Consider the following 27493-nt stretch of genomic DNA (forward strand, 5'->3'; position numbering starts at 1 on the left):
AATTTTATAAGGCACTTGAACTAAGGTTATTTCACATGGGGTAGATGGAGCTTTCTAGCACAACTTTAACTACTTTCACAGGGAAAAGGGAAAGAGCTCAAAACTCCAGCGACAGTTGTATGTTGGGATAATTTTATTTTCTGTCTGAAAATTGAGCCATTTCACACAGGGCACAAGTTATTGTTTTTCCCCAGGAAGGCAAAGTCATGACTCACACTATTCTGCCTCTGACTGGCAAGTACTTGTTGCCTTCCTTGGTTGGATTGGTTAGGTTTAAGGTTAGAATATCAGGGTAAGCCAATCAGAGACAGAGTAGGACAGGCCATGACTTTGGTGTAACTCTAGCCCGATATGAAAAATGGTCATAGTTCAATGTCTAATAAATTTATTTTTTCAAGACGGAATTGTAAAATGTAGAGTGGCCTTTTTTATTTTGAGCAGTCTGGGGCACACCTGTGCAATAATCCTGCTATTCAATCAGCATGTCTTTATGCCACACCTGTCAGCTGGACGGATAATCTTAGCAAAGGAGAAGCGCTCACTAACACAGATTTTAATGAATCTGTGAACAAAATTTGAGTGATATAAACCTTTGTGTGCACATAAGTCTTAGATCTTTTTTTAAACTCGCTGAAAATGGGCATTGCTACTTGACGAGTATGATTTATGTAGGGAATATAAAGTATATAATATAAAGTTTGCTAATGGTATTGTGCTGACCTTTACTTCACTAAAATACTTGGATCATTTTTTAATACTTGTTTCCCAATCATTGTTAAGGATTACTAAAAAAAAATTGGGATGTGGGGTGAGAACTTTTTTTCTTGCTTCTGAAAGGTGGCATAACAGAGAAAGTTAGAGAGCCACTGGACTTCTGTGTACTCTGAAAAATAAAGACTTGGCATAATTCTTAGAATTTATTGGTCTAAGCAAAGGCCAGCAGCAAGGAATAAACAGTATGAATGCAAAGGGAACAAGTTTTTAAAGATTTCATAACACTGAAGTAGAATCATAACCAGGTCATACACACAATAAACCAGTTTAAAGCAGCTCCTTAAGTCCAACAAGTGCTGTGCATTCTGTTATATTAAAAGTTAGAGGACAATGAGACCACCACATAAAAAAATATTTAAACCTTCACAATGATAGCTTATTTACTTTTTTTTTAGCAAAAGTTTGAGATGCAAGCTTGAGTTGCAATGCACTGTGCGTTATGGAGAAAAAAAAGTGCAATATCCAAACACAACCAACTTGATAGATGATATTGAATACAGTGGCAGCTTAGTTTATGACAAAACTTTTCTAGTAACTTTTAATCTTTTCTTAGTTAACCATGTGAAAGAACAATCCCACAAAATACCTTTACCCCTTTACAAAATGAGTAAAACAATGAGTTATTTTTGTACTTTTCTAACCAAAAGTCAGTCATTAAGGCAGTATATATATATATATTTATATATGAGTTAAGCTGAAAGAATATAGCTTTGGCTCTTTCACTGAGACACCTGCTGTATGAGAACTAGTTTAGGTATATTTGATCAGTTATCAGGTCACAGCTTTAGTGCAAGCAAGGCAAAGGGAAACTGGATCAACAATTCACATAACTTGCTGCTTCTTTCTCAGATCATTTTGATGAGTACAAAAGGTGCAGAATCCTCAAACATGGTCCGGTTACAAATCTGTAAATGTGGAAGCTGGAAGATGTTTCCACAGTAAAGTCAACAACACAATGTCGCAACAGAGCCCATACAGCCAATCCGTAGCAGTCACTAAACTTAAGTAACTAACATGAAGGTATTCAATGAAACGAAAAGTCAAAGCAAAGTTGATAGGGCTGGGTACCCCTCATTGTAGTGGTAGCTAGGCAGGTGGACGTCACATAGTAGGCTATAATATTTGACCAAACTTGGTTATTATTGGCTCATATCCAAACACACCCACGTCATCAACCTTTATCCCACTTGAATAACTTCTGCAGCATCTTGGTTCTTTTTTTTTTATTGTCCATTTTGCTTCAATCTTTCCAGCCGCTGGAGCAAAGCATTCCCAAAGGCTTCTCTGTAACCTGGACTCAGCGTGTCCAGAAGTGAGTAAACAGTCTCATGATACTGGGTGGTCAAATCCTCATCCACTTGATCGAAGGCATAGCCCACCACCTGTTTGGGAGAGTTATTTATTGTCAAAGTCAGCATGGATTGAAGTCTGAAACATGCAGCCATTCCAAAAAAGTGAGGATGCTGTGGAAAACACTGATAAAAACAGAATGCAATGATTTGCAAATCCTTTTCAACCTATATTCGACTAAATACAGTACAAAGACAAGATATTTTACCTTAAAACTGACTAACTGACTACTCATTCTGAATTTGATGTTTGCAACAAATATGAAAAAAAGTTGGCACAGGGGCATGTTTACCACTGTGATACATCACATTTTCTTTTAACAACACCCAGTAAGTGTTTGGGAACTGAGGACACTAAAAGTTTTTAATCTTTCTTTCTTGGTTGATATACAACTTCAGGCGCTCAACAATCCAGGGTCTCTGTTGTTGTATTTTGTGCTTCATAACCTGCCACACATTTTCAATGTGTGACAGCTCAGGACTGCAGGCAGGCCAGTCTAATACCCAAACCTTTTCACTATGAAGCCACACTGTTCTAACATGCAGAATGTGGCTTGTCATTGTCTGGATGGCAGCATATGTTGCCCCAAATCCTCTATGTACCTTTCAATATCAATTATGCCTTCACAGATGTGACAGTTCACTATGATGCCATGGACACTAACCCATCCTCATACCATCAAAGAGCCTGGCTTTTGAGCTGGTAACAATTTGAGTGGTCCTTTATCTCTTATGCCTGAAGGCCGCGGCATCCATGATTTCAAAAAACAACTAGAAATTTGGACTCATTAGACCACAGACCACTTTTCAACTTTGCATCAGTTCATCTCAGATAAGCTTGGGCCAAAAACCAGTCAGCAGCGTTTCTGGATGTTGTTGTATGACAGAATCTTAATTTGATTTTGTAGTGCGTGCATTTACTGACAATGGTTTTCCAAAGTGTTCCCAAGCCCACTGAATAACAACCTTTACACAGTTAGGTCAGTTTTTAATGCAGTGCCACCTGAGGGTCTGAAGGTCATGGGCATTCAGTGTGGGCTGATTAACCTGTTTACCTGTGCAATGTTCCAAATACTGTATTTCCAGTCATTTATTACTCCTGTCCCAAATTTTTGGAATGTACTGCAGGCATCAAACTCATAATAGGGATATATTTACAAAGAAAAGCAAAAATATTAAATGTCTTGTTTTTGTGTTGTGTTAAACTGCGTAGAGGTTGAAAAGGATTTATACATCATTACATTCAGTTTTTATTTACATTTTATACAGCATCCCAACTTTTTTTGGAACTACAGATGTGCAATATAAATCACTGTCTCACTTTAAGTGCATCTCACCCTTAGTCCCGCTTCTGTGAGCTCCAGACAATAGCGGTTCCCCTCTCTTGTTTCCACATTTATGTAGGCCACATCTGACGCACTGTTAAGACTTTGTGACACGTGCATTTCTGCGACGGCGAAAAGCACGTCATTGACCACCGCTTCTGCCTCCAACCTCATGTCTTTGACGTCACCAAGCACAACACAATCCTCATCAAATGAAGAGACGATGGATTCCTCGGGCTGGCAGTCTATCTCCATCCCCTGTAACACAGAAACAATGTTATCGACTCAGCTGTCCAGTTGTTACCGTGTAGATTAAAACTTGCTGACTGACACAGTGACAGAGTTCTCCATGTCCACAGTCACACTGCAGTTAAGTAGGACTGTGTCAGCTCTCACCTGTTGTGCCAGCAAACTATGGACATTCCTGTTAAGTATTATCTACTCTGAGACATAAGTAAAGTAAGAGACATCTGTAACGTCTGGTCATAAACCTTTAAAAGCATAGATTTGTCCAGCTTAGCAGGGTTGTGATTCCGCTGCAGTGACCATGTATCACAACATATATTGTTACTGTGTATTCTCTAAAGAAAAAAGCAGAACTGAAACAACCATGCGTATGACTTTTTTAAAAAAAGCAAAGTGGATTATTTTAATGTGCAACATCCTCTATGAGTAGTTGTTTGTGTGAGGAAAGGTTCAGGAGGACACTGACATGTTAAGATGACATTAACTTCCTGAATTAAATATAGTAGTAGTGTCAAACATCAATGGGTATTTCCCAAACAGTTCCATCTAACCATCAGTACTCGACAAAGGCTAAATGAAAAACACTTCCTTCTTCCCCTGAACAATGTTGGCTTCAACTTGATTCAGTTGTGATTCATCAGGGCACATAACCTCCAAATGTCAAATGCATTCCCACAGAAGAAGACTGATATTGTCTCCAGTGCTTAGCTTAGTTTTTTTTTTCTGTTTCATCCTAAAAATACTTAAAGCAATTTAGATTTAATGGCTGAGTGGTCTGCTGTGGTAAGGTGAATTCCAGTTTGTGGATGAGGCTGCTAAATGCAGACTAATCAATGGTGGCCCAGGTATGAAAATAAATTACTCACTGCCACTTGTTCTCCTTAGCACTGGTGCATTTGTTCAACAAGCTGAATCTTATTTTTCAAATCTCATTTATGTCAAGGAGAATTCTGTTGTGCATTCATTCACATTTGGCTTCATCATTCTGTTGGCTGGATGCCTTTATGGGCAGTGAGCCCTTGTTAATGTAACCACTGATTGTGAAACACACAGCAATATTTTTTAACTTGTTCCTGCCACTTTGTCATTGATCTCTACAAGATCTGAATGTTCCAGGTAGAACAGACTGGATCTGTCATCGTTATGAGAAGAGAAGGTATTATGGTGGTTTGTTCACATGTAATGCTGCTGGTATAGTGGCAATTAGTCAAGCAAGTTGTGCTGCCCTGCTGTAACTGTAAGTGTGAAAGGTAAAATGTTTCAATGCAGACAAATGGCCCCCTTGAGAGCTATATTATCATGTATTAATGGATTATCATTAATGTGTATGTGGCATTTTACTGTAATTGGTCAAGGTGGAGCTGATTTTAAATATTTAATACACACAGTGTGTATTACCGCCCACATCCCATGACATATAATAACTTTATGTTACATGTTTATTTATGCAATTGAAAAACAATATCATAGGACATTTTGAGCATCTGAGTAGCTGGCAGAGGGAAAATATGTCTGGTTACTGTCACTACAGACTAGAGCCCAACCAATGTTATCAGCCCAGTATTGGCTTGTCACTACGACATCAATCAATACTGGCATGTATGTTGTCAAATATACACTTATATATGATAACTTTTTTGTAACAGAACATAATGCAGATTGGTTTTATTTGTTAGCTTTACAGGCAACAATCTGTGTATACTTGATTTATAATCTTAATTCAGGTTTATTATATACATAAAGTTTGACAGTTTACTGTTTCAGCACTCTGATATTATTTTAGACATTTAAGTTATTGTTAAACTTTAAAACATCCTACCATCATTACATATCTTTGTCACAAGTGTTACCTACTTTTGAGGGATCGTGGCAAAAACTGTGTGTTTATGTATATATTCTTTATTCTTTTTACACAGAATATATACATAGTATTCTTGGCTTTGTTGAATACTCGATTCTGATTGGTCAATTACAGCATTATAAGGTTTGTTATTTCTTTATAGCAGACCTTTGTTATAATGAACAGACCATTGCTATGGACACAGCACTGATCATAGACTATGGATGAACAATAAAATCACTGTTAAATCACTAAACTAATTTTTAAATTAATAATTTGTGTCAAATTATTTATATTTTTGGTACATACCCATATAACAAGCAGGACTGTGTACAGTAAGTAGGTCTCTATTGTGAAATAAATCTATAAAACCATTTTAAAATGAATACTGCATGTCACATCAATGTGTGCCTTTTTTGATAAAACCATGTAATAAGCAAGATAATGTATTGCAAGCAGGTCATTATTATGAAATAAACCCCCTCAGAATGATTCATCCTGCATGCACATTATCCCTTCCATATTATATTCTTTGAAGAACACTGTCCCATATATCGAGATAATAAATTTTACTCCCTAATATAGTGAGTATAGTATTGGTCCCTAAATCCAGCATCGGTCGGTCCCCAATCCAAACATTTTACTTAACATTTTATGCAAATGATATAATGCGGCTAATTCACACTATTGCTGTTGCTAGACCAGCTGTAGCAATGATTATATGTGTACATTAACAAATAGATGACTAACATGGCAAACATTTGCTACGTTTTTGGATAAACTCTGGCAAAACTACCATTAAGCGACAGCAACGGTTAACGCTAACAAACTGCTTTGTTGGCCATAAATGTAATTCAACAACTCTATAAATATATATATAACACGCATATCAAATATAATTTAAAACATTAATCACATGTTTGGTGTGATTATGTTATCAGAATTTCTAACCAAACTGCGTTCATTTTTCTCACCTCCTCCCTGGCTGTGTTCTTCCGGCTTGTGGAAGCTTCCAGCCCACTCGGAGCTCTCCGTGGAGAAGGTTCAGCTAAATGAGCGTCAACCAAAGGCAGATAGATAACTGTTGAGCCTTAAAATTATGAGCAAACCAGAGACTGATGTCACGCCACTCCCTGTTTCTACTTTATATGCTTCGTGTCTATAAAACTACCTAAAATAAATCTTGACCCAGTAACTGTCCCGTGGCCCACACAGTTCCGCCATCTTATGACGTCAGTAGCTAATCCCACCCCGGAGTGTGTAGGCTCAATTGGTGCGGAGTCATGAAAGTGTTTGTAAACAACTCAGTCAGAAGGTAACTCAACAGCTCAATATCTCCAACTGTGTTTTCTTACCAATGCGTGTCGGCATATGGCGCTGGTGTTTATATATGTAGTGTTTATTGTCAGTGTACATCCCATATGTGAGGGTAGATAACTTGATAAATGTTGGATTTTAGGTTAGCTAGCTAGGTAGCAAGCATGTACCGCTATAAGCTTAGCCTGACGTTAGCCGGCTATGCTAATGTTGCTTCGATAGACGGTTCGTGTCTGGAACCCCAAATTTGTGACACTCTCGCGAGGTTTGTGCGTGTTTTTTCCTCCGCTGTGCATGTTGCAGAAATTAATTTGAATTCATAATGTGACAGCGCTGTGGTAACGATCTTGGTAGGTTTCCGGACAGTCAGTACTCGTCCAGGGGTAGGGAAAGATTATGGTTTGGGTCAAAATGTGCAATGTGTAAATGTGCGCGAGATTTTTCGCCGGTCTGGGGTTACCTTTTTGATACGGCTCGATTTAAGTGGTTCATATAGGCTAGCTGACGGCGCTGGCCTCACATACTTGCTAGCCGGCTAGTTAGCTAACTGACATGCCTTTGTCTAGCCAGAAGTCAAAGCGCAGCTCCCGTCTCTTGGCTACCATGACAGCTCTGCTCAAGTAAACATAGCTAAGGGTAGCTATTTATTAGCACATCTGTGTCATGCTAACAGTTATTTCGCAAGTGTGTTTGGCTAACGTTAGTTTACACTGGCACCAGAATGGGGACATGTATGTATGGAATAATACTAACGTTGTCTGAACATTTTTATTTTAATACATTATAATGACACTCATGTGTAATTTTAAACAGTTCCTGTCTTAAACTGACGCATTAATGGATCTTGTTGTTTTCGGTTGTGTGGTTAATATTTTGAGTCAAGTCTCGTGTCAAATTTCAAAGGGGCACCATATGTGTGTCTTTCCATAGGCGCAGCAAACTGGAGTCGGACCAATTCCCACACATATCCCCGAGTGTCAACACATCCTCCAAAGTGTCCCAAATCCTGGGATGTGAAGGGTGTTTGAGCTCACCATTTCTCAGCGTGTTTAAGTCGACAGGATGACACGAATGTAACACCAGTGATTGTTTTGATAGCTGTTGAGTAGCTATAGCATTCCGGTTGCAGAGCCTCAAGATCCCTTTCATCATCTGTATACTGTTCACCTATTAAGTTAAGATGCCTTGGCCATTTTCGGAGTCCATCAAGAAGCGGGCCTGCAGATACCTCCTGCACAGGTACCTTGGCAACTTTCTGCAGGAGAAACTGAGCTTGGATCAACTCAGTTTAGACCTCTATCAAGGCACTGGATCGCTTGCACAAGTTCCACTGGATAAATGGGTATGTGTAGTGTTATTTATGTGTAAGCAGATTATTTTATTTCAGTGGTTTTCAAAGTCTGAGAGTGCCCTCCCTCTAAGTTTACTTACTTAGTATTGCTCAATTCCCCCTTGTCCATGACATCCTAATTATTATGTTATGTTTGATCGCACAGACACTTAACACATGACAACAAATACATTAAAATTGTCCATCCTAAGGCATTTATTCCCATTAATTCCCTAATTCTGTCATTTCTAATCAATCTCTTTGATCCAATCACACACACACACTTAAACCACTCTATGCATTCAGTTTTTGATTACAAATTTAATATTTTTTTCATTTCTGTTCTCTGAGCCTCTCCTGAAACAGTTTGGAGCCTCACTGGGGAGGCCTCCCTCCTGGTTTGAAAACCTCTGATTTATTTGATTTAAACATAATCTTTATGAATGCATGTGCATTATTTCTTGTTCCTCAGTCACTCAATGAGCTCTTAGAGACGGCAGATGCCCCTTTCGAGGTTATCGCGGGGTTCATCCAAACAATTTCTCTAACCGTCCCATGGGCAGCTCTGCTGCAGGAAAACTGTGCCCTAGAGGTGAAGGGGTTGGAGATGGTGCTCAGACCCAGACCAAGAGTAGGTAAGAAGAAATTCTATTATGTGCCACTTCAATATCATTTGTGGAAAAGGTTTTAGATGGACAGAAAACGGATGAGAAAACAGACAAGTTGGCAACTAATTTTACAGAAAACTAAAAAATAACTGTGTCACCACTGTCTGTCATTCCAGCATCTGGAACTGAGCCCATGTACTGGTCCAGTTTCATGACAAGCAGCATGCAGCTCGCCAAAGAATGTCTGAGCCAGAAACTCACCGATGACATGGGAGAGAGCTTCCAGCCTTTTGAGGGTTTAGAAAAGTTTGCTGAAACAATAGAAACAGGTACATTATGTCTATACTATTAAGGCAGCATTTAAATAGGTTTACCAGCCTAGTATTGTGTAAAGCATCTTCTGTTAATTTTCTATCTTGCAGTTTTGAGAAGAGTTAAAGTGACATTTTTGGATACTGTACTCAGAGTCGAACACATTCCAGAAAATTCTAAAACTGGAATCGCCCTTGAGATTCGAATCAACAAGTAAGTTTTGATAGTCAGTAAGACAACAAGCAGTTTCCATAATAATCTATTATCTGTGAGTGATAAAAGGGATAATTGTGTGAATGATATACCTAATATTGCAGTGCATCTGATGCATTTTGACTGTATTGGCTGTCATACTGCAGGACCTTGTCAAGCTGATTTTGTTCTTTGGTTGCTTTCAGGATTGTTTACTGTGATGAAACAGGCGAGGAGAGCTCAAATGTCAACGTGCATCAGCCAACCACATTTGCACACAAAAACTTGCAGATGGAAGGCATCACGATTTTTTGGGATGAGTTCTCAGATGTTTCCCGTGCTGGTTGTAAATCTTCACCCACTCATCCGGTTGGTGAAGCGAGTTTTTGACATTTGGCATAAAAGTGGTCTATGTATAAGCCTTTTAAAAAATATATAAATATATATGTATCTTATCTTGCAGGAAACTGAGCCAAAGCTCTCCCCCAGCTGGAATCCCAAAATTATATGTGAGCCTCATCCCCAGTTCACAGAGCCTGTGTCCTCTACAACGCCCTTTGAACCGGTGCAGGTTGGGAGCCTCGGTGGTAAAATAGAGTTGTCCCTTACACTGAAAAACAACTTAGCTATGCCTGGAGCAAAGGTACATGAACAATTTCTTAATTACAAAATACTGTAAGAAAAAAAATCATAATTATTTACTCAGTACTATGAATAGGGGTTATTTCTATTAACAGGGGTGTTTGGCATGCTTCATTTCAGCTGGATGTTGTTGGACACATTGATACACTTACTGTTCTGCTGTCCCCACGGCAAGTTCATCTTCTTCTGGACTTGTTTGGAGCTTTCTCTGGTGGAGGTGAGCACCCGTCTGTTGATAGATGATATAGAATATTTGGGTCAAACCTATCACCAAATGAGTTATTTAGAAACAGTGAAAAGAGCATTTCTTATTGTTTGTATGAAGCTGCACAGGAATGGGCGAAGGATAGAAAGAGCCGTCCCATGCAGCAGGAGGATGAATATCGGCTCCATATGGAACTGAACCGCTGTTTGAAGAAGGATACCGCTGCGCCAGGAACTGATCCCGACCTGTTTGATAGCCAGACCACAAGAACTGTGTCTAGTCGAGGTTAGACTGAAGCGCCATCATCTAAACCCCTCTGAGAAATCAAATGTCATGATTGCAGCTATCTAATGAAATGTATTCTTTCTTTGTCCTCTCCTTCTATGTTTTTTCACACCTCTGTGGGCGGTGTAGATGATGTATTCTTCTCTATGGCAGACATGGACATGTCTCACAGCTTATCATCCCTCCCTCCTCTGGGTGAACCACCCACGGTTGACTTGGATTTGTCACTTAATAGCAACTACTCTGCCTCCCCTGGAGAGTCTCCCTCTGGAAATGCAACAGTAAGTCTTTGTGTCTTTGACTGCAGTCAAGACACTGAAATTTAATGTAGGTGAGTGTGATGGTTCTGAGTGGTCTGGTTACTCTTTGGGCTGGGCAATATAGCTAAAAAATTTATCACAATGAAGTGTCATTTCAGTTGATATTCACAATTATTGATCATTTTTAATGACCCATTTTAAATAAGGATCAGGTGTAAAAAGGTTGAATTTAACCACCTTACATTGAATTTACCCACTTTATTTAGTCACACTGGTAATGGATTAATAGACTAAAATCAAACCAAAAAACTGCCATACTGGTGGGCTGACCTGTCCTTTTATGGCAACAATTTCTTCATTGTTAGCACTCATTTTCTCACGCTACGCTATTTCTGTTGGTGTGTCACATGTCAATGGTGCAACTCAACAAAACACCTGTTAAATGATTGGCTGTTACTCATGGTATTCTCGATTATTAAGGGATATGATAGGCTGTTTATGAGTCAGAGCATATTTATCTGTTTACATGGCTGTTTGCATTTCAGGGAAACTAATCAACATTTTATTGAATAATACATATCACTATTGCCTTTATTGCCCAAGCCTAGTCAGTGTATTCAGTTGTGAAATACTTTGCAAATTGCACTACAATGTAATTTAACATTATCTATCTGTGTATCTGTGTTTGCAGGCTCTGTGGGATGATTACATGGATGTACCACGACAAAGAGAAAAGCAGACTAATGAAACTCCTGTTCAGTCCCGGGATTCCCAACTTCCTCAAAAATTACTGAGACAGACTTGTAAGTATCACAATATATCATTCTATTTTTACGTACTAGTCTGTCTGTGGCCATTATCTTTAGAAAGGGAAAGGCAGTTTGCAGGTTTCATTCCAAGCAAAGATTACATCAGCATTCATTTGTGATAAGCTCTTTATTTGTGGTTGAAGGTATGATAATCAGCTAAATTGGCTGGTGAAGTGTCTCACTCTATATAAACCTACAAACACTTAACTCTTATTTCACTGCAGTGAAAATGAAGCATCTGTGTGCATATCTGCTATTGTTTTATCTCAGCCCATCCATCCAAAACCCATGGGGATGAGTCACGGCCAGAGCTGGTGTTACAGTTGACACTGAGTAGCTTGGCGGTCTCAGTCCTCCACATCGACCCGCTGCCACCACCAGATGCTGCTCCCAGTCCCCTCGGCCCGATGGCTGCACACTTCTTCAGCACGGTCGGACCAGGCCATCTTGCCCCACCTGCTTTCCTTCAGTCTCGGACTGTGTTTAACCAGGCCTGCCCCCATGACCACCTCAGGTGCGCTTTGATTTTTCATTAAGTCCTGCTGTGCAAGGATATACTTTGTGTTTTGTTAAGGCACATTATACCACGGTCTGGGTAAACACTCGATTCTCATTGGCAGCAGGGTGGCCATTAATTCTTGATAATGGACAGCTACTAAGTAGTTTATTGCACAGCCTGTAGCAACAGGAACCCAGTCAAACCTCATTCTATGATTTAGTACAACATGTTAACAAGCGTACACCCATTTACAGCATGGAGTTCCTCATACTCTGAATACCTCATGATGGTGATTGTAACACACAAGCTGCAAGAAATACATTTCCCCTCTGAAAATATTATTAAGATTCAGAATAAAAAACATTACATCAGTAAGTTCAAAGTTTCCTGGCTCAAAGCTGAGCCAAAGAGTTCCATGAGATCAGTGAATTTGAAATATCTCCCATGGTCAAGTTGTGTCTCAAGTTTGTCCTATTTACTGGAGTAGTTGATTGCAAACCACATTTTTTGTTCTTTTTTGTTCGGCTGATGCCCTTCAATCAGGAGTTAAAGGGCAACAAGGAGGCCAGAACTGTCCAGCTTCAAGCACAAATTTGTCATTTAAGGTGTTCAATGTCTGTCTGATCTTGTCTTATATTTGCAGATTTGTGGGCCAGGGCCTGAAAATAAACTATGAGCACTGCCAGGGAACCAGCCTGCGGACTTTTAGCACTGATGTCTCCCTCAGTCAGATGGAGTTTCTGGAGTGTCTGTTCCCTTCTGAGGCTGTCAGTGGAGGATCCCAAAGAGGCATTCAGTACACTGAGGTTAGAGTTTCAAGCCTGAGCTAGGCACATTTTGCACTGCACTGAGCTTTGGTCAGTTAAACACTGCATACACATTCAGTATGTCTGAATGTTGCAGCTGGCATGACATTCAGAGTGTTTTTTCTGTCACACTTCAGCTCCTGACATTTGACACCACAGCCTGTGCTGATGCGCCGCTTACCACCTGCCTTCACCTGCTTTACAAACAAGCTGAGCGCAGAGGCCCTCAGGTAACAGCAAACTCTGAACACTCAAACACATTATCTGCGTCATTGTCGGGCTTCTGCTCAGTCAGCCCTTTGGTTCTCTGTGCAGGGTGGTCAGGTTCGCCTCAGCACCATTCCCAGGAAAGCAGAGATCCAGGTGGAGCTGGGCCCCGTGCGCTGTGAGCTGGACATCAGTATTGTAGACCGTCTTAACTCACTGCTACAACCTCAGAAGCTGGCCACCACAGAGCTGATGGCTTCCCACTTGTACACATCCTATAATAAACATGTCAGCTTGGTAAGGCCGTCCTGAAGACTATTAATTGAAGATTTTTTTTGAAATATGACAATAATCTCATGTCACAATAACAATTTGAGGTTGCCAATCAAAGAAGTCCAGTTTACCCCAAAATTCTGTTCTCACAAGAGTGTCGTAAGAAAATTAAAGATGCACGGTTAGTTGGAAGGAACAAACAGAGACATAGTCCCAAATATTACAAATGTGAGATTTTATGCATTTTAAATTCTGTGCACATTTTAAGTGCAAGGAATCAAACAGTTAACTTACTAATTACTTTAAATTTGAACTGTAAATACATTATACTGTAAATATTCCTGCTGCACCATGTGATACAGAATGGCACAAAATACAGCACAACAATTATATTTAAGATTTGTCCAAAAATACACTTTGTTAAAGGGTGAGTCATACAGCAGGCCAGTAAAGCTAATTTCACATGTATAAATAGGTTTTATAGTAGCTGAAGGCCAACAGATAATCAGTTGGTGACATGCTTTTGTGATACTTATTTTCCAAATTTGCGTTTAGACTCCTACAACGATTACTGTAAATGATTCTTACACCTGATCATGTCAATTGCTGCTGTCTTAAACCTTAAATTAAAAGGTAGAACAGGGTCTACAACATATATAATAGGATTTTTTTTCTCTCTAAACTTATTTTCCAGCACAAGGCATTTACAGAGGTTTTCCTTGATGACACCCATACTCCCACCAACTGTCATGTATCACTGACCGTCAGTGCACCAGTGCTCGGCCTTGCAGTACGCTTCCCCATCCCTGATCTGCGCTCAGATCAGGAAAGAGGCCCTTGGTTCAAAAAGTCCCTGCAGAAGGAAGTTCTCTACCTGGAGCTTGAGGACCTGGAAATGAAAACAGAGTTCATGGGTGGCAGCTCTCCTGACCAAACCAAAATGGAGCTCACTTTCAGAGAGCTTATTGGTATGTAAACAAAAAAAACCCAAGCAATTTTTTTAACTGAGGAATGGCGCTTTAACTCCTTTTTATTTATTTATTTTTTCTTTCCACAGGGAAGTTTCAGGAGGAGCCGGATCAACCAGCTGCCCGGTTCCTCAGGGTGTCCCACACCATGGATGGAGACATGACAACATCTGAAAGTGTGAAATTTGATTGGCCGAGGTACGTTTATCTTACCGGCCTCACACTGATCTGTCTATGCAGGGAGAATCTCTCAGCAATAATCAATCTGTCTGAGCAGGGTCGTGCTGAAGATGAACCCCACTGCAGTCCACTCAATCCTTGAGCGAGTGACAGCTGAAGATGACGAGGGGGCTGAGGACCATTCCCTTGAAGAGGAAGAGGAGGAAGGTGCTGCCCATTCACTGAAGGATGTGTGTGACTTTGGGAAACCAGAGCCATCGCCATTTTCGTCACGAAGGGTTATGTATGAGAATGAAGAGGTAGGTCATGGCTAAAGGGCCACACTCACCAAAAATGTTAATATACGGCCAACCACTGTACATATTATTCTATTATTTGTCGAAGTGCTGCCTTTTTCCTTTAAAACATGAAGTAAAAGCACTTGAACCTACAGCAACTGCTAAATGTATTGTCTTAGAAATTATCTACGTGTATGAATGATACCTGATTAATTTATGTATGTCTGTGCTCTTTATACAATCTGTCAAACCCAGTGTTTACCCAATTTGGACCAGGAGCTTTAATAACACATTATTAATGCACAGATATGCTTCATATGAGGAAAATGCTCATTTGATGTCCACAAACGTTAAAATGCACCATTAGAAATGTTGTATCACACATATTTCCTTATACTTGTAAAAGTCCTTTTTTAAATTTACTTAAAGAATTGTTGTTGCTCTAAAGCAGAAGATGGATGGACTTTGTGCAGGTGTATATATATATTTGCATTCAGGTGCGGGGGTATCCTCTGGTTAATGTATTCAGACATATGACATATCATCGTTATGCAAACACCAACATGAGCACTGCTTTGCATGCCTATAACCTGTTGACAGAGCAGGTGGTGACAAACCCATATTTAGATTTTTCTTTTTTCTTTTTTTTTTTTCTTTCTTTTTGCAGATGGTCATTCCTGGTGATGTCGGTGAGATGACGGAGTTCCAGGAAAAAACCATGAACAACTCTCGCTTCATCCTCGAACTGTGTTTTCCCAATGTGCAGTTAGTCCTCCCCAGCAAGGCATTTTATGAAAAATTACACAACAGGTACGGAACTTGTAATACGACACAAAGTGGCAAGAGAACAATAAAAATACAGCCTAACAGCTATATCGGGGTTAAGAGTTGTCATAACAATGAACTTTGAGCTGTACAGTGGGCCAGTAAAGCAAATAATTTAAAATAAAAATAATTTGGGTTTTTTTTTTCACAAACCAACAGATATTCACAGATTTTCACACATCTGACATTCATCTATGTTGAGAAAATAGGTGGATGCAAACCTTGTCGGGTCCAAAGTCTGTCTTGCCAAATAATACATCCATCGCGTAGGTTTCTTTTCAGAAACTTTAGGGTCAAACACTGATAACAGCTCATGTTTTGCTTTGACACGAGAGGGAGGCAGCACAATTTGCGCAGCACAACTAGTTAACATAGGAATGCTTGGTTCTCCTTGGCTCTGCTTGGCTCCTATGTAACCGGGCTGAGACCAGACAGCCCCGGCCCAATTTAACCCTTGCTTAGTTCCCCAATTTTGTTGTTTGAATCCATTTCAGTTGGGTGAGACAGGACTTGTCATCAGGCAGCTAAAATGTTGAAAGGAGTGGACGGTCCAAATAAAGTACTGTGGTTATAGCCATGGAAGACTCCTTTAACAAGAACATATGCATATTTTTTAACCCCTACATTGGTCCACACACAAAACTACATATTCTCAATATTTTAGGATAAACAATGACCTGCTGCTGTGGGAGCCCACTGCTCCATCTCCAGTGGAGACAGTGGAGAGTATGCCATATGGAGTTGGACTCTCTGTTGCCAGTCAGTTGATCAACACTTACTCCAAGGACAGCTTCAGCCAGTTCCGCTCTACTTGTCCCGAGGGTGAGATGACAAAAAAAGACTTCCCATGAATTAACACTGGCTGAGACTCTTATAATTGTAGCAGAAATGTCTCATGTGAAGAAATGTTTGAACTTCATAGATATGCCTTGTGTTGCACTTTCAGATGAGACCAGTGGGTCAGAGGAGGAGACAATGCACTATTACTCTCCTGCTTCTGATCTCGGCCTCAGATCTCGCAAGAAGAAAAAGCCCAAAGCCCAGAGTAAAACCTCCCAGAGCCTGTTTTCTGTCATCATCAGTGTAAATCATGGCCTGGTGGCTCTTCAAACTATTGCTAAGGTAAACTCACATCCTATTTGATATCACTTAGCATCTTCATAGTTGTATTCAAACATTCCCACAGCTTTGTTTCATGGATAGCACTGGGATTGAGTTTCCATCTGTTTTTCCAGAAGGAGGATAAAACTGTTCTGAAAAACAAACACGGCGAATTCTGGCTGGAGGTGAAACATGCTGTGCTGTTCAGTGTAACACAGTATGAAGGCTATAAAGACCAACACTACATCTGCTTCCACACTAGTAATATCTGCATGTATCATCAAGGTAATAGGTCTAATATTACTCTTAGGTTGTTGCGTATATGTGATATTTAGTGATAATGTGACCTAAATGTGACTACTGTGCAGCTACACTGCATCTAAATCACTGTTGTGTTTGTCATATATTTTTCTTTCACTAATGTCTCACTCTGTTAACCTGCTCAGGACTTGTGGATGGCGGCCCCTCTGTCTCAGACATCAAGTTGCCATGCAGGACACATCCCCACTGGTTAGAGCAAACCATCTACCAATCAGAGACGCCTCCTGAGAGATCCTCGACACCCTCAGAGGGTATTGGTCTGGAGGCCCGCAGCATGGTGTCTGTCGCTGTCAAAATCTCATCCCAGAATGCAGAACGCAATGTCAAGGTAGAGTACTCAAATCACTGATGAGTAAAAGGTCGTGCTTACTGCCAGAACAGCTTCATTCAGTTTGTTATAGATTCAGTTTGTGGTGAATTGTGTTAAATTGCTGAGACCCACTGAAATGTAGCAGTGTCTACTTGCAACCTCAGAGTCACATGTTGCAGATGTCAGTGATTTCTGGTGGTTTCTTTTTTTTTCCCCCCGAGCTCGGAGTACATTGGATTTCAGCATAGGACAGTCACACTGTGGTTGTCGACTCTCAACCGAATCAAACCCTGTCATGGCCACATCTGCCCTGTTGATGGGGCTGTTGTCCAAGTGAAATTATTTTTCTTGCTCTACTCTCTAAGCCAAGCCCTGACCTTGCCATGTAAGGACATGGTAAATACCCATGTATTCTAAGTGGGGCCCATTGTGTTCTCACACCCATGCCATAATCAAATAATAGGCAGCTAAGTCAACATTTCTATGCTGGGAAACACCAAGCATGATAATATGTTGATTGTTGAATTATTCCTGAAACCACACCTGTGCAGTAGCATCAGACTCAGCACAGATTTAATGTAATACCACATTAATTTATTCAGTCAAGTCCCTTATTTGGCAGCACTGGTGGTTAAAGGGATAGTTCACCCACAAATGAAAATTCAGTCATTATTTTCTCACCCTCATGCCAGTTGAGGGTCAGGTTTATTTTGTTAGTCCACAAAACAGTGCTGGAGTTTCATGGGAAAACAGCATTGCAGAATCTCCCGAACAATGTAAATGAATGGTGGCCAATCTTCAAATGTAAAAAAGAACTTGGGGGGGAAAAAGGCTTCCATACTGCTTGTCTGGTATAATCCGCTTCTCCTAAAGTCCTGGCATGGCATTTGCACACCGTCACAACACACAGACCCGGTTCAGACAGTGTGCATGTGAATGTGGCCCCAAGCTAAGGATCTACAGTGAAGATTCAAACTAAAAACATGGAGTAAATAGCACTTTTTAGTCAGCTTGACATGTTGGGGTTATAAGTGACTTGGATTACACCAGATGAGCAGTATGGAGCTTTTTTTTTTTTTTTTTATGTTTTTTAAACTGGTCACCATTCACTTCCATTCTTTGTGAGATTCTGCAACACTGTTTTGCTGTGAATATCCAGCAGTGTTTTGTGGAGTAAAAGACTAAACCCGACCTTCAATCGGCATGAGGGTGAGTGGATAATGATTGATTTTCATTTTTGGGTGAACTATACTTTTAAAGTATATCAGTTAGCTTCCTTTTTATATTCTGCTCACTACAGTGCCTTTATATTCAGGAATTTTTGGTTGCTGTTGGAGTGAGAGGAGCCACACTTCAGCACAGGGTGGTCCCTCCCAGCTTGGGCTGGTATGACCAGGTAGGCCATCTACTACTTACTGTTTATTCAGAAAGGGTTTGAAGGAAATATAATGTAATTCAATCACACACTTCTGTGTAACAGATTGTTGACTTCCTGAATGTTTCCGATGAGCCTGTGTTGGGTTATGCCCCTCCTACGTCTGTCACCACCCTACATTTACACCTGTGGAGCTGCTCTCTAGACTATAGGTAAAGTAGACCTCAGACCTTCCACTAAATGGTTATTTGTTACCTGTGTTTGTATTATAATGTGTGAAATTTGTTTTTCTCTTGGCAGACCCCTTTACCTGCCACTCAGATCATTGCTGGTTGTAGAGACTTTCAGCATCTCCAGCAGTGTCTCTTTAGACCACTCTTCCTCTACACTCAGGTATGAAAGGGCTACTGGTTTTGTCATTTATATAAAATTTAAAGATGTAATTGCGACTGAAAAAGTTGTCTTTGCTGAGAATGGTCTGTTGTGCACAGGATCATTTTGGATGAAGCGGCTCTTTTCCTGTCAGACAAGAGTAATGCTGTCTCTGTCAATCTGGCACGTGGTAAGTTGATTTGAGTGATGGTTTTGAAAAATCGTTAAAAGTATAAATGCAGCTTTGACCAAGTTTTCTTTTGATTGTCGTCACAGACTATGTCCAGGTGGTAGACATGGGAACATTGGAACTGCGGATTACAGCTGTCAAACCTGGAGTGGATGGAAAGCTGGTAAGAGTTGTCTGTCTTTAAATGACATTAGTGTTTTAAATGTTTTCTTGAGAAAAGGTTAAAAATGAATTTTTCACTCTCTCTTGGATGATAGTCAGAGCCCAGGTTTGAGCTGCGCTGCTCCAGTGATGTCATTCACATCAGAACCTGTTCTGACTCCTGTGCCGCCCTCATGAACCTTATCCAGTATGTAGCCAGCTATGGAGACTTACTTCCACCTACAGAACCAGAGGCCAAACACAGCAGCACGACACAAAGAACCAAGGTCAGCAGCAACACCAACATTACGCAGCATGACGCACTTACATTCAGGTCATATATGCTTAATTTAAGAGTATTTTTTGGACAGGCGGAGGTTCCTAGCCGGCCCACATCTCAGACACCGTTGCTCGCTGAGACTGAGCAGCAGATGTTGCAAGATCTGATGAGTGAAGCTATGGAGGAGACTGATGGGCAGCATGCAACAACGCCGCAGCAGAATGGTGAAGACTTTGTTCAGGAACGATTCAAGTTTTAGTTCTATGAACAAAATAACTTTACGCAACTCAATCTGATACTTTTTCTCATTATCAACAGGTGCACATGAGGAGCGGAATCAGGACCACGACCCGCCTCGCTCAGACCTGTTCTTGTTTCCGGATGAGAGTGGGAATTTTAACCAAGATTCAAGCCCTACTTACCCCATGCTTCACTCCCCTCTCATCACTCCTGTCCCTAACTTGGCCCAAGAGACGGACGACTTCTGTATCCTGGAGACACCAGGCTCCAGAGGAGAGGTCAGGACATACTCATTCACACAATTTACTTTAGTTTATTAGTTTAATGGTAAGGGACAAGTACAGGAAAACATTGGCAGTTGCATAAGGAGTATAAAATATACTGTCATGTGTTTATTGCTGAAGCTGATTTGCAACACCAGCTCCTTGATGGGCACTGATAGTCCAAATAATTGTTAAAATTACCTGTTACAATGTGAAATCTTAAAATCAGTCCATGTAGTAATCAAGAGTAGAACAACAACCATCCATGATAACAAACAGCCATTAAATGGACAAGTAGAATGATCCAAAAACAAAACATCAGGAACTCAAGTGTACAAATAGCCTAGCAAATTAGTGTAACGACTACAGTTCTGGCCAAGATTTAACCAGGATTTGACTGTTGTAGAAATGTTTTGAAATCCTAAATCTGCTTTAAACTGGCAGGTAGGGAATCCAGAGACTCATATATTTTGATTGAGAGTGCAGTTTGTGCAGAGGACGTCCTTCATTATCTATTCTTCTTCTATTTCCTTCTGATGCACCTCGGGTGTTTGTGGTATTATAGTTTAGTCTTCTCATGAATGTATTAAAAATGTGTGGAGCTAGAGCTGGTGGAGACATTTGAATGTAAGTGTGAGGTTAGAGTGATTAATGAAATGATCAAAACTGAGAGGATTGTACTTGATGTTAGTGGTTTAATGGTGGAAGCTGATGCCTGAGGCCCAGAGGTTTTGCGGTATGAAAGGCGAGGGAAAAAAATCATTGCATGGATAAATGTTAAAGCTGTACTAAATGGTATGCCACGTCTAATTTGATTGAAGATTTTGACCCTGAAACTTCTACCAGATTCTGTTTGTCAAACTTTAACTGAGATCCCAAAACAATTCCAATGCAAATTTGAGACTTGTACTGTCTCTTTTATCCTCACTTCAAACATGTCTGTAATTAGATTATGGCTACATAAGAAACAGACTGAAAATCTGTGTTGACTCACTGGTAAGCAATGTTTCCTCCAGGATCTTGATCAGGAGCCAGTGGTGAAGCAGCTCACTGTAGACCCTGTGGAAATCAAAGATGATCACTTCAGTCAGCCTTTAGATGGGAGTGACTCCAGCCGTGGAGCGATGAACTTTCCCATCCCAGAGGTGCGCTACCTCATCAAGGAGATCTCTGTCATCTGGCACCTGTATGGTGGGAAAGACTTTGGGAATGCACCATTCACAGCCTCTCCTGCAAGAAGTCGAGGGTGAGCCATTAACTACCTAACTGCAGACACTGTTTTAAATGTCCTTAAAAGGGTAGATTGGATTATTTAAAATGGAGTTTTATGACGCACTTATCCACAATCAATTTATTAGCAACACTAGATGGTGGTTGACACAACCCTAGTTTGGAGAAACAGAGGACCAGCAAAGTAAGCAATATGCTGTGGTGAATGGGTTTAGCAAAAAAAACATATTTAGCTACCTAAGAAGTCCACCTAAAGACACAATGTTAGTTTAATTGTACCCTGTCTTTAGAATGTTTTTCCCTCTTTACCTTTTAAATATTTAAAATATAGTATAAACTTGAACTGATACAGATTTTTTTAGGTGGCTCAAATAAATTTAGCTTCCCACAATGGTACTCTTGCTTCTTCTACAAACCAGTTGTGTTGACCATCATCTACTCTTGCTAATAAACTGCAGATAACTATACATATATACATATACAACATACAACCCCACCTCAAATAATCTACAATGTCCCTTTTAAGGCAAAATAGATTTGTTTAATTTTATTCTTTTCTCCACCTTGCAGGTCTACACCTCATAGCTCCCCCTCTCAGACTCCTGTCAGACAGGCCAAGGCTTCAGGACGGGCAGGAGGTGGGAGAGGAAGGAACCCTGATGTCCTGATGGAGATACAGCTCAGCAAGGTAAGCTCCCTCTTCATCTGGAATAAGTCTTTACTAGTCCCCTTATACAGATTACATAAATAAATACTTTGGGTCATTTCTTCACCATTTACCTGCATTTTTTTAAAATATTTTCCCTAGGTGAGATTTCAGCACGAGGTGTACCCACAGGCCCAGGTGTCTTCTGGGCCAGCGATGGATCAGCCAGTCTCCCGGCAGGTGTTTGTTGTGCAGGACTTGGAGATTCGAGACAGACTGGCTACATCACAGATGAACAAGTTCCTCTATTTGTATTCTAGCAAAGAAATGCCCAGAAAAGCCCATTCTAACATGGTGAGGAAGGCAACACACTCATATTAACCCCATCGTGTCATGGCTTTTGTATAACATCTTGTGTGCTTTTAATCTTAGTTGACAGTTAAGGCACTGCACATGTGTCCTGAGTCGGGCCAGGCTCCGCAGGAGTGCTGTTTGCGTGTCTCCCTGATGCCTCTTCGCCTCAATATTGATCAGGTAAAAGATACAGGTGGTGTTTTCAGTGTATCAGAGATATGTATCAGGATCTTCAGTGACAGATTTTTAAGTGACAACCTTGTTTTTTGTTTGTTTGAAGGATGCACTGTTCTTCTTGAAGGACTTCTTCACCAGTCTTGCTACTGAAGTTGAATTTTTCTCACCGCCTGCTCAAGAAGGTAAAATTCATTATTCACAAATGCCTTAAGGATCTATCTATCTTATCTATCTTATCTATCTTATCTATCTTATCTATCTATCTATCTATCTATCTATCTATCTATCTATCTATCTATCTATCTATCTATCTATCAATCATTGGGTTGTGAGGTGCTTATCAATAGTCACTGTGTTATGTACAGTAGATGGTGAGTCCAAAATATTGGAACTGTCACTTAAAAGTCAAACATCTCCTGATAATATTTTGTTCCACAGCTGTCTGCGTTTCCACAAAAAAAGCAGCTGCCCCAGAGATCTCCTGCAGCTTCTCAAAGCACACCGGCAGCAGCCAGGACCCGGCCCCGATCATCTCTGTGCCGGCTCAGAGACGTTTGAGCCACAATGGCTTCTCCACATCTGGCAGGGAGGAAGTGATTGACAGTGAAGCCTCTGGCTCTTCCTTCACTGACCAGCCCATCTTCTTTAGGTTAGTGTTCAAAATAATGATCCCACCCCCACCCCTCCCCCACTTTTGAAAAAATAATTAAATTGATTGATAAGTTAATGTTTTATTCTATTATCAGGGAGTTTCGATTTACCTCAGAGGTTCCCATTCGCCTGGATTACCACGGGAAACATGTTTCAATGGAGCAGGTATGTAGTCTGAGAGAGAGCTTTGTCTTAATAACGCTTTATTTTGATGTGTGCTTTATGAATAATTTTACGGCTGCTCTGTTTCAGGGGACGTTTGCAGGGATCATTATTGGGTTGACACAGCTCAATTGTTCAGAGCTGAAACTGAGGCGCTTGTGCTATAGACAAGGGTATGTTTATCTCATGAGACTTGTTTATTATTTGATCTTCGATTTAGCCAATAATAGAGCAAGCATCTTTTACACACCACAGCACATGTTGTACAATTCTCAAGTGTGTAATTCACTAATAACAGAGAGCCAATAATGTTTCCAGGAAACTAACACTTGTTTGTATTTTAGATTATTAGGTGTGGATAAGTTGTTTTCCTATGCAATAAATGAGTGGCTGAATGACATTAAGAAGAACCAGCTTCCAGGACTTCTGGGTGGTGTGGGACCTATTCACTCTCTGGTACAACTAGGTGAGTGTAATCCTGTCACAGGTTTTGTGGTGTGATTAGATAAATTAAAATTTCACAATGTGTTTTACTGGTTACCATAAATGATAAAAAAATAATATTGAGTTGGAGCTTCTACTGCTTAACTTCATATTATCGTTCACATTTTTCTTTCTGGCCAATTAAGAATCAACTTTTATTATTATTATCATTATTTCTTCTGAGTGTTTCTCAAATCAAGCCATAACTGAAATGTTTTTATTACTAAAAATGTAGAACCAGGTTTAATCGTTGTTACAATGTTTGGGTGATGTGATAAAATTTTCAGCCCAGCAAGCAGTGATTGCCAACTTATTTGGGCAGGGGTTTTAGCTGAGGGATGTGTGTAAGTGGCGAATTTGCTATGCTTGTTACGTGCATTAAATAAAATAAATTCACAAAATGTCAAGAAGGAAATATTCTTTTTTTTCCCAGATGTGTTCATTGAATATTGAGTGACATACAAATATCAAAAAGGTTACGTGTGTTATGTCACATATAGCTAAAATCAAAGACTGGAAAAACAAAACACTGACAAAAAATACAAGAAAGTAAATACATCTGTTCAGTATTAAATGGAACAATATAGCCATACACCTACTGAATCCAAATTTCTCTCTTTTACTGGTATAAGACAAATTTAATTGCTAAGGTCACATTGTCATGTCATTGAAGCTATTTCAACTTTGAATTCTTCATTTCATTAATAAACTGCTGTGAAAGTAATTTACAGTGTGTGAGCATAGTGACTCAGGTCGAGTAATGTATGTCCCTGTTCTTAAGATGAGTGTTGTGTTCAGTTCAGGGATTCAGGGACTTGGTCTGGCTCCCGATTGAGCAGTACAGGAAAGATGGCCGGATAGTCCGCGGGTTTCAACGTGGCACTGCCTCCTTTGGAACATCTACTGCTATGGCTGCTCTGGAGCTCACCAACAGGATGGTGCGGACCATCCAGGTAAACCTGTCTTTCTACTGTTACCTAAAAGTCTGTATTCACTGCTGAAGCCTGCGTCATTATGCATCAGACAAATCTATTGCATCATTTTTAGGCAGCAGCTGAGACGGCCTATGACATGGTGTCTCCAGTGCCCGATGAGAGAGACACAAAGAGGATTAAACGGTTCTCCCATTACGGACTGGCTCATCAGCCTGTTGACCTGAGGGAAGGTGTAGCGAAAGCCTATACTGTGGTAAAAGAGGTAAAAAGTTTCACTTCAGTTACATGAACTTAATCAGATGGGAAAATGTCTGTTATATTAGCCAGACATCACTCTTTCCAAACCAACCAGACTCCATCGGTGGAATCAGCCATATTACCTCAGAGAATACAGGAGTTGCTGGTCTACTGTTGCCTCGAGTGGTTAATTTGTATGTGTCATTGTGTGACTTTGTTGTCTTTAAAAGGTTGTTTGGATTCACTTAAGTCTCACAAGAACACAAAGTAACAGATTGAAGTTAAAATTGCTTTTTGACAGTGGAGTCTGGTTGAGCAAGAGAGTGATATTTGACTTGTATTACATATTTTTGTTGGAAAAGGCTGGCTGGCAGCGAGGTAAAGCAGGGAAAATGTTCTAAATATAGCGCAGACTTAAACTGATTCTGGTTTTATTTTTTTATTTTATTTAATTTTATTTTATTTTTTTAGATGGGCCTTTCTACTGTAGGCAATACACTAACTAATCGATAAATTCCCTAATTCAACCACACTTAAAACAATCCAAACTATCCCACTAATACTATGGAATGAAATAGTTTTTAATGGGGATTTTATGGTGTTTCCAACTACAGGGGATCACGGACACGGCACTGACCATCTATGACACAGCCACTAGGGAGCATGAGCAGCGTGGGATGACGGGAGCGGTGGGTGGAGTTCTACGCCAGCTGCCACCAGCTGTAGTCAAGCCCCTCATAATGGCCACTGAAGCCACCTCCAATGTCTTGGGCGGGATGAGGAACCAGATTCACCCTGACGCGCGGCAGGAGGAGTCACAGAAGTGGAGGCAGGGAGAGGAGTAACTCTTAATTGCCATATGGTACCTGAAACCAATGACTGCGCAGAAGCAACAGCCGGTAAACGTGTTGGAAACTTTTCTTCAGAGCATTTTTGAAGAGGAACATCTCAGAGATGCACATAAAGTCCTGGTGTAAATAAGATACCGTTCATCTCGTGGCAAATTGAGCTACTGTGATTCAGCTTGTGTCAGCTTCAGTCCCCTCACAGTGCCTTCATGGTTCTCAGCATTGTCTAACTGTGTGTTCAATCAAAGGGATGAGCCACATATTGTCACATTTCAGATTACGCTCAGTTTTGGCATAGATGATGTTATAATAAACAAAATCATAACAATGAAGACATAGGCTCTTGTTTCATGAGGCGTTAATGTTTGCTTCATTTTCAAACAGCTCTGTTTACAGGTTGTGTGTTGTTCCGTTCTCTTATACTACTTGGTGTCAGTAAACACTAATATAATAGGTGTAATGACCCTTAATTTATATAACTGCACTGTATGTGGGCCTTGTTATTTACTGTAAATATTCCTAATGTGTAACATTTCATGCAAATAAAATATAAGAGAACAAGTATGTGTAAAGTTCTGTAATCAGCACTTTTAAGTGACTTGAAAGTTACTTGCTCAAATGAATGACAGATGGGAAGATTACCCAGATTTGTTTCACAATTTTCTTTTTTTTTTTGTTTGTTTTTTGAGCTGTGATCAATGTTGTTTCATTTTTGCAATAGCTGCTTACTCTGAAAAGCTGCTCTTAAGCTGTAAAAACAGTTTTAAATGTGTAATCTGTCAGTCTGCTGCTCACATGATCAAATTGTTGACAAACCTGTACAAGAGACTGCATCTAGTCAAAATCTTGAAAGAAAAGTCTTAATATCCTGCACAATTGATTTTTTAAGTGTATGTTTGGATATTGTTATTTGGTGTGATATGTTGTGTTGCAGGCATTTCATTTCCCATTTTATTGTTTATCTGGACAGGATGATACTTCTTGTACATACGTGTACAGTTGATTGATGAATTTGTATTAAAAGCATGAAAGGGAAATAAAAAAATCCACCAGAATAAAGTGTGGTATTTACTTTTCTTCTGTATATATCTATATAGATACATTCGCAGGTTTAGATCTCAAGTGGGAGATTTTGGCGAGAAAAAATGCTTTTTCCCCCCCAAGATGGCTTGTATGGGTAAGGGTGTGTTTTGATGGAAATATTTAGGGTGATATTTTTATTTTTGCACTCACTGTGCAGCTACATAGAGGTAGGGGTGGGGGTGTGAGGAGAGGCCGGGGACTACTTGCAGATTCATGACTCATTGAATACTAAATAAAGGTAAGGTATAGAGCTATATGTAAGCCATTTTATCAACTTCTTCTGCAAAAAACTCATATTACAGACAATTTATTGTTTCTTGCATTTGTTATATCTACTAATTTCTGATCATTGACATGTCATCAACCATTACTCCTTAAATAAGTGACGTTACACTGTAACAAGAATGCTGTGGCAGCAATTATCTGGTAAGTTGTTAGCTCTGTCCATAACAGAGAGTTGATAACAACATTATAAATTAATATTAAAAAATAAGGTGTGAAAACAGAATAATCAGTCTTATGAGTAACAAATATTCTACATATGCTAGCTGAAAATTAAACAAC

At 40.0% G+C, this 27493-nt stretch overlaps 2 protein-coding genes across 3 annotated transcripts; one reads left to right on the forward strand and one right to left on the reverse strand.

The window, feature by feature from the left end:
• Positions 1-904: 904 nt before the first annotated feature.
• On the reverse strand, positions 905-6745 carry gskip (gsk3b interacting protein). Its single transcript, XM_084742380.1, has 3 exons — positions 6509-6745; positions 3461-3706; positions 905-2156 (listed from the first exon to the last, which is right to left on the reverse strand). The coding sequence occupies exons 2-3, from the start codon at positions 3701-3703 to the stop codon at positions 1998-2000; spliced, it is 402 nt and encodes a 133-aa protein (XP_084598506.1). The 5' UTR covers positions 3704-3706; positions 6509-6745; the 3' UTR covers positions 905-1997.
• Positions 6746-6753: 8 nt separating this feature from the next.
• On the forward strand, positions 6754-26905 carry atg2b (autophagy related 2B). Of its 2 annotated transcripts, none has more exons than XM_084742375.1 (43): positions 6754-6849; positions 7782-8193; positions 8654-8816; positions 8966-9118; positions 9212-9314; positions 9500-9662; positions 9757-9936; positions 10056-10152; positions 10261-10425; positions 10555-10706; positions 11377-11488; positions 11765-12008; positions 12637-12799; positions 12937-13029; positions 13115-13303; positions 13974-14247; positions 14337-14445; positions 14525-14726; positions 15373-15515; positions 16195-16352; positions 16477-16652; positions 16766-16916; positions 17078-17280; positions 18578-18658; positions 18743-18849; positions 18938-19030; positions 19129-19199; positions 19286-19362; positions 19457-19627; positions 19712-19844; positions 19939-20138; positions 21140-21369; positions 21924-22041; positions 22162-22353; positions 22432-22533; positions 22634-22712; positions 22969-23179; positions 23277-23346; positions 23434-23516; positions 23688-23809; positions 24625-24779; positions 24874-25023; positions 25613-26905. In XM_084742375.1, exons 2-43 carry the CDS (start codon positions 8032-8034, stop codon positions 25841-25843), a joined length of 6231 nt encoding a protein of 2076 aa, XP_084598501.1. In that variant the 5' UTR covers positions 6754-6849; positions 7782-8031; the 3' UTR covers positions 25844-26905. The 2 variants fall into 2 exon arrangements, with proteins under 2 accessions (XP_084598501.1, XP_084598502.1); XM_084742376.1 differs by lacking the exon at positions 6754-6849 and adding an exon at positions 6870-7116.
• The last annotated feature ends 588 nt before the right edge of the window (positions 26906-27493 follow it).

This window comes from Lutjanus erythropterus, chromosome 18, assembly GCF_056507025.1.
Source record: "Lutjanus erythropterus isolate fLutEry1 chromosome 18, fLutEry1.hap2, whole genome shotgun sequence".
Classification (NCBI taxonomy): domain Eukaryota; kingdom Metazoa; phylum Chordata; class Actinopteri; order Lutjaniformes; family Lutjanidae; genus Lutjanus; species Lutjanus erythropterus.

Coding starts and splice junctions, on each gene's coding strand:
- gskip (XM_084742380.1), bottom strand. CDS start 3,703: ATGGAGATAGACTGCCAGCCCGAGGAATCCATCGTCTCTTCATTTGAT. Junction 2,157..3,460: donor TCACAGAAGCGGGACTAAGG/GTGAGATGCACT, acceptor TCTCCCAAACAG/GTGGTGGGCTATGCCTTCGA.
- atg2b (XM_084742375.1), top strand. CDS start 8,032: ATGCCTTGGCCATTTTCGGAGTCCATCAAGAAGCGGGCCTGCAGATAC. Junction 9,315..9,499: donor CTTGAGATTCGAATCAACAA/GTAAGTTTTGAT, acceptor GGTTGCTTTCAG/GATTGTTTACTGTGATGAAA. Junction 19,845..19,938: donor AACAACGCCGCAGCAGAATG/GTGAAGACTTTG, acceptor CATTATCAACAG/GTGCACATGAGGAGCGGAAT.